The sequence below is a fragment of the Temnothorax curvispinosus genome, unplaced genomic scaffold (assembly GCF_003070985.1).
Source record: "Temnothorax curvispinosus isolate PA1 unplaced genomic scaffold, ASM307098v1 QBEX01016509.1, whole genome shotgun sequence".
Taxonomy (NCBI): domain Eukaryota; kingdom Metazoa; phylum Arthropoda; class Insecta; order Hymenoptera; family Formicidae; genus Temnothorax; species Temnothorax curvispinosus.
The window spans coordinates 428,380-431,035 of NW_020226289.1; the positions used below are offsets into that span (position 1 = coordinate 428,380).

A 2,656-nucleotide genomic window follows, 5' to 3' on the forward strand; every position below is an offset into this window, starting at 1 on the left:
TGATACATTATAGAGAGTAATCAGTATATATATTTTTTATTTGTCTCTGTTTGTTAAATTCAAACGAAATAAAGACAAAAAAAAAAGAAAAGGGAAGACGTCGTTTGCCATCGTCGATTCCGTTATCGCTTCTTGATCAGACTATTAATTATTTTCAAGAAAAACAATGAAATTAATTAAAAGTTACAAAAGAAGAAACAGTTATTTGTCGCGAAAAAAATGAGTAACAAATCTACGTTGGTCAATTACCCTTTGTGATTGATTAGAAAATATTTTAAAACAGTCTAAATGTAGTAATAAACGTGACAGATAAGCAAACAAGTTTTTAAAATCAATTTTGTAATATTAACAAAAGTAACTATCTAATTTCTCTTTTCACACGAGAGAGAATATGCATAAACTCGAATGTAAACATATATCTATGTGTTTCTATATACTTTCTGATTCTTATATTTTATAGAAACAAAAACAATTTATTATTTCACATCAGTATTTCTTATTAAAATAAGGATGAATCCGTCAAACCATTGACTGAAGATTATCTCAAGAGAGATCGAAGCCGATTTTGAAATTGCAACCAAGTATAAGTATAATTATTTTCGTACATGTTTACTAACTATGTATAACAATTAATATCTAATATTACCTATTATGTGTCTGTTCTTACTATAGATAACATTTCCTTCAACACATTCCTTTATCATATAAAAATTGTCTTTGAATATATTATAAAATTGTATATAATGTTAGACAAAAATTCGTTACATATATCTGAAATGATACAAATGTGAATTAAATATATGCATCCCATTTTCAGATTAAATATTTCATATAATATATATTTGAGACAAATCGCAAAAAGAATATATTTAATATTTAAAAACATTTTATTGTTTGATTATATACCTTTTATTAATTAGTTTATTCACGTAATATTGTTTGTAGACTTTCCATTGCAGGAATTCGACATCAATAGAAACTGCATTAAAATTAATAGGTAGGTAGTAATGTTACCAACAATCTACTAAAAACAAAATTAGAGTGTATAAAAGCAACATTTATTTAATTAATAAAAACAAATAATCAATTACTCACTGCAGCGAGAAGTGTCGCGTCCACATTAAGACCCTTTGCTGAAAAAATATTTTTGCGTTGCAATATTTGCAAAGAGAACAGCTGCAACTGCAACGTTAGAGCACCACAGAGTTAAATATAAAATCAAGTAATTATGACTCTAATAGATTCAATATACAAATAAATCACAATTAATATTAAAAAATTTTTCATAAAAATGTTCAAATTTAATTACATTACAATATATTACCTCGTTTTTTACATCTTCATCGCTAATACTGTTAAACACGACGTGAACAGTCGTGCCGATTTCAAGAGCTTGATTCTTACCAGTCTCACAGGCCCAAATAATCGAAGACATTTTTAAAGACTGATATATTATGAGCGCTAAGAAATATGAGTACCAAAGATCTTCTTGTAACTCATTTGTGAATCCTGGCCACTTTGATGCATAAAAATACAGGCTGAAAGTAATATCGCAGAAATTTATAGCTATGAAAGCGAGAAGCTGTAAGCTGAAGACTAAGTTCAACATCTGCACTGTATCGCTGATCATCAGATGCTGCTTTTTTAGAGCTTTGAGTTCCATCAATAGGAACAGATTTCTCTGCTTGTGATAGATCCGATTGAATAGATGCGGCGCATTCTTAACCACGGGTTCCCGAAGATTCGCAAGATCGTCATTGATTCTCTTAAAACAAGCTTTTAATATACAAACACAATTGAAGTATAGCATATTCATCTGAAATTCCACTAAACTAATGTATATTGTGAACAACTTCAGTGTAAGACTGATATTCAGCTTGTCAAAACATAGTACCGTTATTACGATGAGCAAAAAGAAACTGATAATGTCTTTCGTGTAGATCAGTCTAGATAATTTTCTATACGTTTTCGAAGGCAGTTTTGAAGAGACATCCATTATGGCCTGAAGCAAGCGCATCCGTGGACCACTCAAGATGTATGTGACGATCGTTATGAAACTAGTAAATATATAGTAGCAGGTACCACTAGAAATCCACGATAAATTTCCAAAAGTAACCTTTTCAGAAATGATAATATCATAAAGCAGTATGAATGAGTAAACGCTGGTAACACAAATAACAACGGTTGATAACATGCAGCGGGGTTTAGAAATCTTGAAAGTCAATGCGTTGATCTTGTACGGGAATATTCCAAGAATGTAGCAAAAGATGAAGCAGGGATACATCAGAGATTGAAAGTCTGTGACTTGAAGAACCCGCCATTTATGCAATATTTTTCCATGAAATTTTGTTGATAAATTGTACATGATGAGCGGAATGTCATGAGAACATAAATATCTCAGTCGTAGATTAAAAAGTAAAAACTGTTAATTATGTCAATGCACTATAACGTTAATATGATTGCGATAACTTCATGATTACACTTCTTTTCCAAGTGTAATCTTTAACTCTGGTTTTTGTCGTTGAATACGCGAACTAGATTGGTCGTCTTGTTTACACTCAGTGAATTTAAGTTCAAAACTGCGAACAGTTTCTACCTCGAATGAGACAAGACTAAAGGGAAATTTTGTTAGGCGTTAAGTAACCATGGTGCTCTT

At 30.6% G+C, this 2,656-nt stretch overlaps 1 protein-coding gene across 3 annotated transcripts; it reads right to left on the reverse strand.

The window, feature by feature from the left end:
* Positions 1-396: 396 nt before the first annotated feature.
* LOC112466722 (putative gustatory receptor 28b) lies at positions 397-2,656 on the reverse strand. Of its 3 annotated transcripts, XM_025034976.1 has the most exons (4): positions 1,325-2,656; positions 1,096-1,182; positions 907-1,021; positions 397-771 (listed from the first exon to the last, which is right to left on the reverse strand). In XM_025034976.1, the coding sequence occupies exons 1-3, from the start codon at positions 2,363-2,365 to the stop codon at positions 926-928; spliced, it is 1,224 nt and encodes a 407-aa protein (XP_024890744.1). In that variant the 5' UTR covers positions 2,366-2,656; the 3' UTR covers positions 397-771; positions 907-925. The 3 variants fall into 3 exon arrangements, with proteins under 3 accessions (XP_024890744.1, XP_024890746.1, XP_024890745.1); XM_025034978.1 differs by lacking the exon at positions 397-771 and having other exon boundaries at positions 939-1,024; positions 1,096-1,133; XM_025034977.1 differs by lacking the exon at positions 397-771 and having other exon boundaries at positions 939-1,024; positions 1,325-2,654.

Coding starts and splice junctions, on each gene's coding strand:
- LOC112466722 (XM_025034976.1), bottom strand. CDS start 2,365: ATGTACAATTTATCAACAAAATTTCATGGAAAAATATTGCATAAATGG. Junction 1,183..1,324: donor ATGAAGATGTAAAAAACGAG/GTAATATATTGT, acceptor CTAACGTTGCAG/TTGCAGCTGTTCTCTTTGCA. Junction 1,022..1,095: donor ACGCGACACTTCTCGCTGCA/GTGAGTAATTGA, acceptor TGTTTTTAGTAG/ATTGTTGGTAACATTACTAC.